Source organism: Bidens hawaiensis, unplaced genomic scaffold (assembly GCF_021521415.1).
Source record: "Bidens hawaiensis isolate Kalapana, Puna unplaced genomic scaffold, B.hawaiensis_p1.1 tig00025587_1, whole genome shotgun sequence".
NCBI lineage: Eukaryota > Viridiplantae > Streptophyta > Magnoliopsida > Asterales > Asteraceae > Bidens > Bidens hawaiensis.
The window spans coordinates 305,762-320,464 of NW_027494093.1; the positions used below are offsets into that span (position 1 = coordinate 305,762).

A 14,703-nucleotide genomic window follows, 5' to 3' on the forward strand; every position below is an offset into this window, starting at 1 on the left:
GAAATTTTTGTGGACCCGAAAATAACGAGCTCCGGCCGGACGCCCACATTGCCCACCCTCAAAGCCTCCCCCAATCCGTGTAATAACTCTTAATGATATAATAATGTAATAAAAGCATTTGAATCTAATACCACTTCAGAAGTTTACGTAAATTCTCAAAAGATCAATCATTCATTCATTCATTCAACTTTTCAAGTTTTTATACAAAATGTCTGAGAATTATAATGATTTTAAAATCCAATGAACAAATTGAAACATCAAGTTGTGCTCTTACCAGGTGAGCTAGATATTCTCCAATTGCCAAACCGTACAGGAATTAACCGATTGAACCGAACCAAACCAAACCAAACCAAACCGAAGCGAGTTAATCAGCAAAACCAAATCAAACCCAAAAGTCATAACTATAATTAACAGAATCAATCCAATGCTGTCAGTTTGAAATGCCACCCATGCTTTAATGTCCAGAAAATAAAAACTGATCTGTTTAAAAATACAGAAAGTAACATAACAAACCTACAAAATTTTTGAAACAGAAGAACTACAACCCTTAAGAATCATATCATAAAATCTAAACAATACCAACCAACAAGCATCCTACTTTCACAAACTACAACTTCAAAACAATATCAAATCAGTCCATAAAAATTAAAATAACACGTCACCTTCTATCTTTGTGGGCCCACAAATCCCGTATCTACCACCATCCCAAATCTTAATCCGTCTTCGGTTTCTCAATCCTCACATAAGGAAGAACTCCCATAAACTTGACCACTTTCGGGCTCCACCCGCGTTGCTGAGCTCTACAAAACATCAAGAACGTGTTTGCAAAGTAAGAGTTCAAGCCCATGAAAACATGCCACATGGCGTGACCTTGTGGGTTGACCCGCCAGGTGGATATTTGACTGCAACCGAAGCAGTCAACTAGCCAACATAAACTACCGAGCAAAAGGGTGGCGATATAAAACTTTGCAAGGCGTTTGGCAGGTATGTCTTGTGTGTAAATGTAGTATTTGTAAACGCGAGGGATGCATAATATGCATAGCATGACATAATGGATTTTGAAACCGATATCGAAACGGATAACCGAGTGGATAACGGCAAATGAGATGCCGTATAGGAAGAGGAATGTGGGCATGGTGCTGCGGTAGTGCCAATCGGGGGAATATAGGATGTAGATGTAGAGGAGCATTTCCCATACCATTGGTGTTTCATCACTCTGTTGTTGCCTGCAAATAGTATTATTCTCATGGTCAGCTTTAATTAGTTCACTATGTTTTTGTTGAACACTTGAACAATCATTTTAACTGATATTAAAGATTTAAAACTAAAACCATGCATAAGCTTATTAAAACATGAAAGGTGTTACTAGCAACTATCATAAACTTGTTGGAGAAACGAATTACCCTTTAAAAAAAATTATATTAAACTAAAACCAAATATAATCGTTTTCGAACAAATGATCGAACATAAACACTTAAATGAATAAGTCATGTTTACTTTTAATTGGTTTTAGCTTCGTTATGTTTATCTATGTTCACTCATGCTCGTTTGTTAACGTCTGTGAACCGTTTGTTTGAACTTTTAACAATTGAACAATTAAAAGAACAGAGTTCTCACTTTACCAAACAAACGATTGAAACTGAACAATTAAACGAATACAGTTTTCACTTTGCCCAACAACTAACCGAAAATGAACAATTTAACGAACAGAGTTTTCTTGAGCATGTTTGTGGAATAAGAAAATAGGCGTATGATGTTCGTTTGTTAGTTAAATATATAAATGAATGTTCACGAACATAAGCAAACAGACATGGCTGAACATAGATATACGAACATAACTAAGTGAAAACCAATTACTAGTAAATGTTAACAATGTTTTGGGCCTAAAATATTGTTAGCCGAATTGTAATGGCCGTTAAAAACTTAATGAAAATTATAAAAGACAAATATTAAACAAATGTAAACTAACATACGTAAACAAACGAACATAAACAAATTAAAATGAACGAACATTCATGAACATAATAGACGAGACATGTGCTCATGTTCGTTCCTTTGACTAAATGAACAAAAAAGTCGTCATGTTTGTTCGTTTATTAAATAAACGAACTTCCCACCAAACGGTTTACAATAAACTGAGGCCGGTTCGTTTACAGACTTATAAAGTGTAGAACAAACTATCTGATACCTTGTTGGTGGGGCCCGTTGTCACAACTACCAAAAAATGTAACATAAAAAGGTTAAGTTATGGAAAAATGTTTACTTACACATGTTGTAGAGTAGCATGATACATCATGCTTCCGATCGCGAGTGCCATGTTTGACAAGTGTAGAACACTAAATCTCTTCTCAAAACGTTGTATTAACGAGCTTAGAAGACCAATAAATGCCAAAAGAATGCACGGGGCATTTGATATGGTATTATAAAACTCAGCAACATAAGAAGAATACACATAATTCTTCTCACACCATTCATGGGAAGATGTGACCGGCCCCCAAAAGCTTGATATATCATCTGCCATATAACTGTATATGTGTATGTTCTCACCAAATCAATATGTTGCACTTATATCATCACTTATAATACGTTCCTTTCAATATAAGAATGATCAACTGTTATACCTGCAAGATAAACAAACTAATTAATATTACAACATTCAAACCCTAGAAATCAATCAATCAATCAATCACTTTTAAAATGTTTCTTTCACTGTATCTGCAGATAAACAAACTATCTGATACTGCAGCATTCAGACCCTATAAATCAATCAATCATCAATCAATTTTAATATGTTTATTTCCTTATTAGAACCATCAATTGTTATACCTACAGATAAACAAACTATCTGATATTACAGCATTCAAACCCTATAAATCAATTAATCAATTTTGAAATGTTTCTGTCACTTTAAAAGCATCAACTGATATACACTTATATCTGCAAATAAACAAACTATTTGATATTGCAGCTTTGAAACCCTAGAAATCAAGCAATTTTCAAAGTGAGCTCTTTAAAGTCAATCAAGATGAATTATGATTCTTATGAACAATGCCAAACCAAAAATCAAAATCAATTTGATTCAGATTTCATTGATTTTGTCATATTCAAACAAAAACTCAAATCAAACAATTAAAACCGTTCACATATTGTGCGATTCCTACATATTGCAACACGACTCCAACAAAAGTATTAAACCGCATCGTAATTTCAAATTCCTTCAGATCTAATCATACAAATGTATATGTAAACATTATCACCTAACCAATATATTGATTTGCAACTATATCATCAGTTTGGAAATGTTCCTTTTGATATAAGAATCCTCAACTGTTACACATGCAAAATAAACTAACTATTTAATATTGCAGCATTGAAACCCTAGAAATCAATCAATTATTAACCTGAACTAATAATTCAAGCCAATAAACACATATTACGATTCTTATAACACCTATAAACAATCGTAAAACCTGCTATGATTGATTACGGAACAAAAACTCAAATCGAACGGTTACAGCGTATATTCCCCGTGGTTCGAATAATAATAAAAATAAAAGCATTAAAGCGTATCGTAACATCAAAATTAGGCCAGATCTAATGATAAAAGTAATAATAGAGCGTAAATGAGATGAAAATGAACCTAAATGAACGATATAGAACAGAATAAGAACCCTAGGTTAAACAATAGATGATTGAAGATGTATTAAAAGGACCTGTAACAGCATTAGATCGGCGTGCGAATATGTTCAATCGGAATGAATGATAACGGCGACAGGTGGTTTTCTTTTCGGGAATACAATTATGATGGATTAATCTTGAATTATTAGTAAAGTTAAAGGTTTATTTTGTTAAGTTATAATTTAGTTATTTGAATTGCAGTAGGTTTAGGAAAGGTATGTTTTGGAGAGCAAGTTTATTGAGTCTATAAATAGGGTTTAGTTTATTAGTTTTATTGGGAGAGTCAAGAAGTCTCATCTCCATGTACGTTTGATAAGTTCGTGAAGTTCGTTTGATTATATGAAAAGAGTCGAGGGTTGTTACCCAATATATCGTGTTCGTTTGTTTGATAAGTTCGTTTGATCTGATTGTTTGATCCGCCTGGGCCAATAATTGGTATCAGAGCTTAGGTCGTTGTTCGTTGAAGTTTGTGGGTTTATTGTTTGAAGAGTTTGGAAGAATCGTTGAGCATCAAATCAAATTCTTGGGTGGTGTACGTTCTTGCCAAGGGCAACCGGTAGCAAGATTAAGCAAGGTGTGGTTACTTTTGTTCAATAAAAAAAGTTAATTAAAGTTGGTGCAAATTTGATATAGTGTCTGCCTATCAGTGTTTTATTATTCAACCCACAGGTGACTTGCTTTCCAATTTGAAAAAGAAGTCCTAATTATGTAAAGAAACCAAAGGAGGTTATTTTGTTTTGTTGTGGGATTCAAAACAACACAGCATCAATTAGAAGAATTAGTTAAGATAATAAAATCGATTCTTGCAAAGAGTTAATTTGTTCATGCTAAGTTGAACGACTTGTCGATCAAGTAAGAGAGAAAAGAAAAGTTTGTGAGGTTTGGTTATATACTGGAGATTGGTTTCGAGATCGGGAATCAATTCCAACTGAAATAGCAAACAAGAAAGTAAAGATAGGATATGCACGATGGTGAGTGAGGGACTTTCAGTATTGACGAAATCGAACTACAAAGTATGGTCGACCAAGATGGAGGGATTTCTGAAATAGTACGGTTTTTGGGATGTTATTGAACCTACAGTCGGCGTAGGTGTAGATGAAAGGAAGATGTACATGGCGTTGGGGTTCATATGTCAAACCCTATCGGAAGACATCTTAGTACAGGTTGGCATGCTCATGAATGCTAAGGAAGCGTGGCGTGTTTTGAAGATTCAATTTCTTGGAATTGATTATGTACGAAAAGTAGAAGATGAAAAAGCAGCTCAAGAAGCCGCTGAGAAAGAAATATTGGATAAGATCGTTGATAAGGAAAGGTTGGATGCTATTGTTCAAGAAGAACAAGCACGTAATAATGAAGCTCGGGAAGCTGCAGAGAAAGAAGAAGCTTTGCAAGCTGTTTTGAAAAGTGAAGGAAAAGAAATGTTGAATGAAGAAAAAGAAAGAATTTCTTCAGAAGAAGAGAAGATGGAGAATCTTAAGGTATGTTTTTATGACTTAAACAACCTTGAAGATGAGAAAGTTGTTAAGATAAGTGAGGAGAAAGAAAAGTATTGTACTGAATGAAATGAATGATGCAGCTAACTGGTCTGCATATTTAGAGTCATGTGTGAAAGTCAACAATCAAGCAATTGTTGATGGAAGGTTAGAACCGAATGATAGGTTCAAAAGAATTTTCAGAATGAAAGACCCAATGGGGTTTGATACAGAAAGAATGAATGATTCATCTGCAAGTTTTGATGAGCAAAGAATGAAAAGAAAAGTGAAAAAGAAGAATGTGGAGAATGAAGTGGTATGTGAGATCAATGTGGATGGTTTGAATGACGAGCGTGAAGAACTTGTTAAACAAATTTGTTACAAACAACTGAAAAGAAAGGGTAAAGATGAACCAATGATTAAAATTGAAGAGTTGAGAGTGTTATGCGGGATTCAAGACCTTGGTGGTACAAATTCAAGATTAAGAGGGTGAATGAAGGATTAATCTTGAATTATTAGTAAAGTTAAAGGTTTATTTTGTTAAGTTATAATTTAGCTATTTGAATTGTAGTAGGTTTAGGAAAGATATGTTTTGGAGAGCAAGTTTAGTGAGCCTATAAATAGGGTTTAGTTTATTAGTTTTATTGGTGAGAGTCAAGAGAGAGTCAAGAGAGAGTCAAGAAGTCTCATCTCCATGTACGTTTGATAAGTTCGTGAAGTTCGTTTGATTATATGAAAAGAGTCGAGGGTTGTTACCCAATATATCGTGTTCGTTTGTTTGATAAGTTCGTTTGATCTGATTGTTTGATCCGCCTGGGCCAACAAATTCAACGTGAGTGTGCCCAGTCGGTATGTTATGTTACTTAAGTCACCGATTTGTTTTTTGTCGTTTAAAAGAAGCATATTACTTACTTAAATAAATCATATGATGCAATCAATAGATTAAACTATTAAAGTATTATTACTATTATTATATTGTCACATGAGGGTGAATAACATTGCACGTTTCAATGTTTGTTTTGTTTTGACTGGAACTAAACATATACATGATACATGTACCTATCGTGCGTATGTCATAATGTAACCTAACAAGACAAGTTTTTACTCTAAGAACACATAAAGTTTTGGATAAATAAATAATTAAGAAAACTATAAACTAAATACTAGACTCGAGAGATGTAGAAACAGCATATAGATAGAATAAGTAACCATTTAGAGTATTTTTTTTGGGTGGATTGGAGGAAGAGACAAAAGTTAATTGGATAGCTTGGGAAATAGTAGCAAAGGTTGGACAAAAATGTGGAGGGGACAGACGAAAATACGTATAAAATTTTTCATAAATGGAGGGCTGCGAGCTCAAATTTTCAGGCGCAAACGGGAAAATTTACACGACGTATACAAATTTTCGCATGAAGACCGGGTGAATTTACACTTCCGCGTAAAAAAACGGAGGGGGCTGGGCCACCCCTGGCCCTAACAATGCTTCATCAATGTTGGGAAAAGGTTATCGCGCTAGTAAACACAAAACACAGGACTCGAGTTTGGGTTTCTTCACGAAACAATATTGTGATACTTGCAAAGTGGTGGTGGAGGTTCAAGAATGAAAAGAATGGATTATGGAGGAATATTGTTTGGTTGATTCATCTTTTGGAGAGGTCATGGTCGTATGAATCCGGTAAAGGTCTCGTTGTCGGGCCCATGGTAACAAATTGAAGAGAGAAGAAAAGAGGATTGTTATGTGCAATGAGTTGAGGAGGGCCGGTAAAGTCTAATCCAGAATTTTACCTTGGGCTTAAACCGTTTTCCCGGTTTACCGGGGCTAATGAGTGGCAACTGGTATAAACCGGTTTAAAGTATTGGTTTCAGTCATTTTTTGTACGTTCGTTTAACTTTAACTGAACAAACAATCGGGCACGAACAATTGAATAAGCAGAGTTTCCATGTTTGTGATCGTTCGTTAAGAAAATGAACATGTTCATGTTTCGTTTATGTTTATTCGTTAACAGTATAAACAAACATGGTTGAGCTAAAGCCAGTCAAAAGTAGGATAAAGAACAATGTGTTGGGTCCTAAAAGGTTATAAAAGCCAGACTAAGTTGTAACTGGCCAAAGAATAATAAACAACTATAGTAATGTACGTAAAGTATCGAATATACACAAGCTTAAATGAACGAACGAAACGTGTGCTCGTTTAAATAAATGAACAATTTTTTTCCGCTCATTTATTATATAGGCGAACACCATAAACTAACGAACATAAACGAGTTTAAATGAACGAACGTAAATGGACTTTCACGAACGTAATGGACTTTCGAAGTTTTCATGTTCATGTTCGTTCGTTTATTAAATAAATGAACATCCTTACCTGAAAAACTTAAACGAGTTTAACTGAACGAACTTAAACGAATGTTCACGCACATAGATGAGCGAACATGACATGTTCAATTTTTTTGTTCACTTTCATTCGTTTTTTAAATGAACAAACTTCCCGCTGAATGGTTCATGAACTGTTCACCAAACATTCAGTTCGTTTAGCCTGCGTGGCAGAATGAACAGTGAAGAGGTATGTACCCGCCTCAACACCGAGCAAGGCGGGTCAACCCACAAGATAAACACATTATGAAGGCACAAAGCCAAAACCTATGCGCATGGCGCATACAAAACATGCTCAGGCATCATATGCCCAGGCACACATATGCTCGCGCATCACATATGCGCGCGGCGCATATCACATGCTCGTGCATATCACATCTGCCCAGGCACACATATGCTCGCGCATCACATATGCGCGCGGCGCACCAGCGCGCGGCGCATATCACATGCTCGTGCATATCACATCTGCGCATGAAATATCTGCGCGTGAGAATAAAGAGAAGACATCGCGCATCCTCAGGATGGGCGCATATCACACATGCACATAATCGACCTCGCCCTTATCCAAATCAGGATTAGGGCAACCTTGATTGTGCACGTCAGACAACCTTCCAGAAGGCATCTTTTTAAGGAATAAGAATATGCTGATGTTGACAGCTGCCAAATGAAAGGTCGACAACTCAGCATGACACATGTGCTACCACGTGATTACAACCAACGAGAAAGCGCCAGGTGTCCCAGAGGACACGTGGCGCAGTGCGATTGGAGGAGGCCAACGAGGTTGAGCCTAATCAGTGGAAACCCTAGCACTATAAATACAGCATCAACTCCACTTTGATGGACACATTCATACTCAATCATTGACAGTTACAAACACATTGATTCACATTGAAGCATATTCAATCACACAATCATACAGAGTAACATACAGTATTCAGCTATTAAGCAATACTCTCCCAATTCCCTTACTCTCACATTATTATCTTCTCCTACACATACTTATTCTCACGCCGGAGGGTTACCCCAAAGAGGACCTCTCTGTCCCTTTCTGAGGGGTAAGTAACGGCGCTGTTCATTTTGTAGGTGGAAGAACACTGATCCAGAAGAACCATCGGTGAAATAGTATAATCACACCCGAGGAAAGTAGATCTGCTACCAGTGAGTAGATCCACGTTTCTTCATTGGCGCCATCCACTGTTACATCGGCAATCAGATCTAATCAGATCTACAAAAAAATCAATCACCATGGTTTCTGGCATTCGTAACGTTGATCAAGCTCTGGAGGATATTGAACGTGAGGGTGTTAACGACGGACAGCAGGTTCTGAGGGTTCCGCGTGATTCTACGCGTACCACCAGCAACCGTCCCTTCGTCACAACCCCTCACGGCCAGACTGAAACTCCTCCAGACGATCTCGCGTTACAAAATATGGCCGGCGCGAAACTGAAAGGACCAATGGGTCCAGAAGAAGAAACAAATGATCCGAATGAATGGCTCATAAACGAGCAGCGGCGTTTGATGGAAAAGTACAACGAAATGGTCAAACAGAAGAAGCTAGCCGACCAAACACAAAGGCAAGCGTTTGATAAGCAGACTACAAAGAGGCCGCGCGCGCCGGAAGAAGGACATTCTGTTCACACTGCACACACTGAGTTCAGTGATGAAGAAGTGCATAGCATGAGGAAGACGCGGGATACTCATGCAGGAGGCTCACAGCTCCGCGCGCCTGTGAACATGGCGCCTGGAGCCAGAGCAGATCTGGATCTGCACATGCCATACAGCCCACCGGTCAGAGGGCAAGTGGACGTAACCACACCCTACAGACCAGCCATCTTGGTAAAACACTCAAAGTTTACTGCGCGCATCACGCAGGCTCCCATCCAGCACAAGACCAAGATGCCAAGTGGTCTGGGCAAATATGATGGCACAACAGATCCAGATGACTTTTTGCAAGGTTTCTATAACACGGGAAACCTAGAGAGCTGGACGATGCCAACATGGTGCCATATGTTTGCTCGCTGCCTCACGGGCGCAGCGCGGGTATGGTTCGAGAGCTTGCCGACTGGGCAAATTGATGGGTTCGAGGAACTATTAGAAAAGTTCCAAGCCCACTTCGTACAGCAGCGCAGGCACACGCGCGATCCTGATGACATCATGCACTGCGTACGCAGGAATGATGAAACGATTGAAGATTACATCACTCGTTTCAATCAGGAGTCCCTGGCAATCGGGGGTATAACTGAGCAGCTCCTGCGCGTGGCCTTTATACAAGGCTGCGCGCAGTGATCAACTACGCCGAGCTCTCGTAAGCAAAGATGGTATGCCCACCACTTGGGCAAAACTAATGGAAGCCTCGCGAGTCTTCGCGAGAAATGAAAAACAGATTGCCCAAGATAGGGCAAGAGAAAGAGCGCATCAGGCTGAATCACCGCGCAGCAAAGAGAAGAGGGCAAAACAGAACTCTGTATGGTCCAGGTTGCAGCCAACAAGTTTTTCTTCAGCAGAAAAGCAAGCGCAACCAAGCTCACCCCAGCCCCAAAAAGATGTTCGTAATCGCGGGGATGGTGACAAGAGGGAGGGCGGCAGAGATCCTAGCAGACCTCTGCCAAGAATATGGACTCCACTCACTAAAACACCTTCACAGGTGTTAAGTACTGAGAATGTTCAATTCAAGCCCCCCAAGCAACTACACTACAAGGGACCGCAAAACAGTGGCAAATATTGTGAATTTCACAGGTCCCCGGGCCACAACACCGACGCATGCCATCATTTAAAGGATGCGATCGAGAAGGATGTAAAATCAGGCAGGCTGGCTCACTTGGTGAAAAACCAAAGAATAGAAGATGAGCAACCGGAAGGAGCCTCTGCCAGCAAGAAATACAAAAGAATCTGTGTGGCTGAGGGGGGACGATAAGGGCAGACGTCAAAAAAGAGAAGCGCGCAAATCCACGGAGATTGGCGCGAGCAGCAAGTCATCTTCCCAAGAATCAGGGGAGGCCCTTCAATAAGCAGTCCTCTCGTCATCACCACACACATTGCTCATTACGAAGTGTCAAAGGTCCTGGTGGACACTGGAAGCGAATCTGACATTATGTATGAGCAATGTTTCAGAAAGTTAGACCCGGCAGACCAAGCGCGGCTCGAAATTGTGAACGCACCAATCTGTGGTGTCTCAAATGAAATCATCCATCCCCTAGGCCAGATTCAGTTTGAACTAACTATGGGGGATGATGAGCACAAGCGAGCCGAAGTTGTCAACTTCTTGGTCTTGCCCACCACGTCATGCCACAATATGATCCTGGGTAGGGGAACGATTGCCCAATTTAATGCTGTACCGTCGCCAGCGCACGGCGCATTGGGGTTCCCTACACCAACAGGCGTAACATTTGTTTACCGCGATCATTTGTGCGCAGTGACAAGTACGCCGCGGGAAGGGAGAATGAAACTTCCAATGGCGGACAATGCGCCAGAGAAGTGGATTTTAAACCCAACATTCCCAGAGCAAACGGTCACAATTGGCGCTACCATTTCAGACGAAACGAGATTGAGAATGAAAAAGTTGCTCACAAAATACACGTCGGTTTTCGCGTGGCAACACTCCGATATGACGGGGGTCCCGCGAGACTTGGCGCAACATTCTCTTAACACGTTCAAGTCGGTGGAGCCAATTGCTCAGAAAAAGAGAATCATGGGGGATGAAAAGGCGAAGGCCATGAATGAGCAAGTGGAGGACCTGTTGCGCGCAAACATCATCCGCCCGATCCGATACCAGACGTGGGTAGCCAATCCTGTGATGGTAAAGAAAAGCAACGGGTCATGGAGGATGTGTATTGACTTCAAGGACCTCAACAAAGCATGTCCGAAAGACTGTTACCCCCTCCCAAACATCGACGCAAAGGTGGACTCCGTGGCGCCATTCAAGCTCAAATGTTTCCTGGATGCCTACAAAGGCTATCACCAGATTCAAATGGCACCACAGGACGAAGACAAGACTGCCTTCAGAACCGACAAGGGTGTTTTTTGTTACACAAAAATGCCCTTTGGTTTAAAGAATGCGGGCGCAACCTATCAGAGACTTATGGATTCGGTTTTCAGTGAACAAATCGGAAGAAATCTAGAAGTCTACGTTGATGATTTGGTGATCAAGAGCAGGGAGGAGAGACAAATGCTCAAAGACATCGAGGAAACTCTTCAGCGCCTAACGGAAGTTAACATGAAGCTCAACCCGAGCAAATGTACTTTCGGCGCGGAAGAGGGGAAATTTCTTGGTGTAATGGTTACTAAGGATGGTTTCAAGGTGAACCCTGAAAAGGTGGAAGCCATCCTTGACATGCCTTCACCATCCACCATGAAAGAGGTTCAGAAGCTGAATGGTAGATTGGTGTCAATCAACAGGTTCCTAGCGAACCACGCCAGCAAATCTACTCCATTCGTTAACACTTTGAGGAATTGCTTGAAGAAGAGCCAATTCAAGTGGACGCCTGAGGCTGAGCAAGCTTTCAGTGAGATAAAAGAATGTCTCATAAAGCTGCCCGTGCTCACAGCTCCACTTCCTGGCGAAACCCTTACATTGTACTTGTCAGCTGGAGACCGCGCCATCGGCGCAGTATTATTGGTGGATCGCAAGGGGATCCAAACGCCAATATACTATGTGAGTCGGGTGCTGACAGACCCTGAGACGCGCTATTCCATCATGGAAAAGTTAGTTTTGTCACTAACACACGCGTCGCGCAAGCTTCACAGATACTTCAATGGTCATCCGATTGAAGTTCTGACAGGTTACAACATCCAGCAAGTCTTGCGACGCCCCGCGCTCTCCGGAAGGCTGACAAAGTGGGCGCTGAAATTGGGTGAACACACGATCACTTATAAGCCCCGTCCAACAATAAAGGGTCAAGTTTTGGCGGATTTCATCACGGAAATCTCAGAGGGAAAGATTGAAGAAGCTCAGCGCGAGGTAGACCCTCCGCGAGCAAATGATGAAGAAGATGTTTGGAGGCTATTCACTGATGGAGCCTCCAACAGCGAAGGGTCCGGCGCAGGCCTCAAACTGGTGGACCCTGATAATCATGAATATACTTATGCTATTAGGTTGGACTTCAAGAGTACCAACAATGAGGCTGAGTATGAAGCCCTGCTGGCTGGTCTGCGCATTGCGCGCAAGTTTGGAGTGAAAAGGCTAGAGGCACATGTTGATTCTTACTTGGTAGCTGCACAGGTCAATGGCCTTTATGATGCCAAGGAGAACACCATGCCTCTATATCTAGAGCAGGCAAAAAAGCTCGTTGAGCAGTTTGACTTCTTCAAAATCATACACATCTCGCGCAGCGAAAACAAGTCCGCTGACGCGTTGAGTAAGATGGCATCAACTAATTTTGATCACTTTGGCAAAGATGTCAGGGTGGAAGTGATGAGCAACCCGTCAGTGCAAACGCAATCGGTCCTTGTAATTCATACAACCCCTTCATCCTGGATAACTCCAATAATGGAATTCCTGAAGGAGGGGACGTTACCGGACGATCGCGCACAGGCGAGAAAGATAAGACACAAGGCGCAGAACTATGAACTACTTGATGGTACATTATATCGACGCTCTTATCTTGGACCGCTCATGAAATGCCTGGATGCTGAAGAAGCAAGCTATGTGATTAGGGAGATTCACGAAGGAATCTGCGGCATACACGCTGGCCCGCGCATGGTGGTTGCCAAGGCAATGAGCTCGGGCTACTATTGGCCAGGCATGTACTTGGATGCGCTAAAAGAAATACAAAAATGCAAGGCATGTCAGAGCTACGCGCCAAACACCATGCGGCCAAAGAACAACTTGATTCCGGTGACCTCTGCATGGCCTTTCCACAAATGGGCCATTGATATTGTGGGGCCCCTGCCGCAAGCGCAAGGGCGAGTGAAATTTTTGGTAGTGGCGATAGACTATTTCACAAAATGGGTTGAGGCCAAGCCACTAGCAAAAATCACAGCTGAGGCGATGAAGCAATTTATCTGGAGCCACATCATTTGCCGTTTTGGCCTTCCTATGGAAATTGTGAGCGACAATGGCAAACAATTCACTGACAGGAAGATATCCAGCTGGCTCAAAGAATTGCACATCAACCAAATCTTCACTTCGGTTTACCACCCTCAGGGGAATGGCCAAGTGGAGCGCGCGAATCAAAGTTTGTTAAATGGGCTGAAGAAAAGGTTGGAGGGAGAATCCCATTCTTGGGTCGAAGAGTTACCTAATGTCCTGTGGGCGCACAGGACATTAAGCAAAACTAGCAATGGCGAATCCCCGTTCAGCCTAACCTATGGGACAGAGGCTATGATCCCAGCAGAAATTGGATGCCCATCCCATAGGGTACTCATGATGAGCAAGACTGATAACGAGCGCGAAAGAAGATTGGACCTTAACTTGCTTGAAGGGCGCAGAGAAGCGGCTATCATCAATGAAGCCAGATACAAGAAAAAGCTGGAAAAATATTATAATCGGCGCGTTAAAGAGTGCCACTTCAAGAAAAATGATTTTGTCCTTCGAAACAATGAAGCTAGCCGCGCAATACCCCCAGGAAAAATGTCCCCCAATTGGGAGGGACCTTATCAAATTTCAGAAGATTTGGGGAAAGGCGCGTACACTTTAAAAGATTTGAATGGAAAAAAGATACCGCGCGCGTGGAACGCGGCACAACTTAGAAAATGCTTCATGTAAAAGTTCAAATATGTAATCAAGGCTTTTAAGCCATCATGAATGATGATTCGCGCTATCTTTCAATATTTGTTCTATTACCTTTGCATACATGTTTCACACTTCCTTTATTAATTTGGAGCAATATGACAACACTATATTGACTTCAAAAACGAAATAAAACGAAGTAAAACATACATGCGCGAGCCTTAGCTCAAACGCGTTAACGAGTCTTAACTCTAAAACGTCAGGGCCTTAGCCCAAACCTACGAGTCTTAGCTCAAACACGTTAATGAGTCTTAACTCTAAAAACGTCAGGGCCTTAGCCCAAAACAAAGAGCCTTAGCTCAAAACACTCACAAACATCCATCTTACACCCCGCGCAGCCTGATCATAAAAATCCTTAAACACAACTAAGGCAAAGTACATGCCATATCATAGTTGTTAAGGTCTCAGGTCGAGGTCTCGCGCGGAATCATAGTGGATATCTGGGTAACACAT

General features: G+C 41.0%; 1 protein-coding gene across 2 annotated transcripts; it reads right to left on the bottom strand.

The window, feature by feature from the left end:
- Positions 1-500: 500 nt before the first annotated feature.
- Positions 501-3,801, bottom strand: LOC143571837 (alkaline ceramidase-like). 2 transcript variants are annotated; one of them, XM_077057165.1, is made up of 3 exons: positions 3,714-3,766; positions 2,268-2,525; positions 501-1,226 (listed from the first exon to the last, which is right to left on the bottom strand). In XM_077057165.1, the coding sequence occupies exons 2-3, from the start codon at positions 2,519-2,521 to the stop codon at positions 713-715; spliced, it is 768 nt and encodes a 255-aa protein (XP_076913280.1). In that variant the 5' UTR covers positions 2,522-2,525; positions 3,714-3,766; the 3' UTR covers positions 501-712. The 2 variants fall into 2 exon arrangements, with proteins under 2 accessions (XP_076913280.1, XP_076913279.1); XM_077057164.1 differs by having other exon boundaries at positions 502-1,226; positions 2,268-2,621; positions 3,714-3,801.
- Positions 3,802-14,703: the final 10,902 nt, after the last annotated feature.

What these genes read in the sequence shown, in the direction of transcription:
- LOC143571837 (XM_077057165.1), bottom strand. Translation starts at nt 2,521, where the DNA reads ATGGCAGATGATATATCAAGCTTTTGGGGGCCGGTCACATCTTCCCAT. An exon ending in CATGCTACTCTACAACATGT is followed by an intron (nt 1,227 to 2,267) that starts GTAAGTAAACAT and finishes TACTATTTGCAG; the next exon opens with GCAACAACAGAGTGATGAAA.